Source organism: Penaeus monodon, chromosome 29 (genome assembly GCF_015228065.2).
Source record: "Penaeus monodon isolate SGIC_2016 chromosome 29, NSTDA_Pmon_1, whole genome shotgun sequence".
NCBI lineage: Eukaryota > Metazoa > Arthropoda > Malacostraca > Decapoda > Penaeidae > Penaeus > Penaeus monodon.
This window is the reverse complement of record NC_051414.1, coordinates 6,608,136-6,608,489: the sequence shown is the minus strand read 5'-3', so window position 1 is coordinate 6,608,489 and position 354 is coordinate 6,608,136. Positions and strand designations below refer to the sequence as shown.

The following is a 354-nucleotide window of genomic DNA, read 5'->3' as shown; positions in this document are numbered from 1 at the left end:
TCGTCAAATAGACCTTTCCTCTGAACGTCCTTCCCCCTCCCCCCATCATCCCTCTCTCATCCCGGTCCATTGCAGTGGTTCGCGAGATGGAGGAACGGGTGCAGTGGCTCGAGGCGATGGAGGCCGTGGGCGCCGGCGACGAGTACCGCCCCCTCATCGCCTCTCAGCTGGCTCTCAAGCTGCGCGACCTCGAACTGCTCGACCAGGAGCGCGCCAGGGAACTCGCCCGCTCCATGAGAATTAGTCAAGCCGGTAACTCGGGTTCCGAGGGGGGACATGGAGGCGAGGAAGGGGGAAACCAAAAGGAAGGAGGGGCAGAGGATGCTACACCAACGAGGGAATAAGGCTTGATGT

At 61.6% G+C, this 354-nt stretch overlaps 1 protein-coding gene across 1 annotated transcript in view; it reads left to right on the top strand.

The window, feature by feature from the left end:
* LOC119591632 (UPF0193 protein EVG1-like) overlaps positions 1–348 on the top strand; it is a 2,789-nt gene extending 2,441 nt beyond the window's left edge. Inside the window, 1 exon segment of the mRNA XM_037940387.1 lies at positions 76–348. Coding sequence (XP_037796315.1) covers positions 76–344 — 269 coding nt within the window. The 3' untranslated portion in view covers positions 345–348.
* Positions 349–354: the final 6 nt, after the last annotated feature.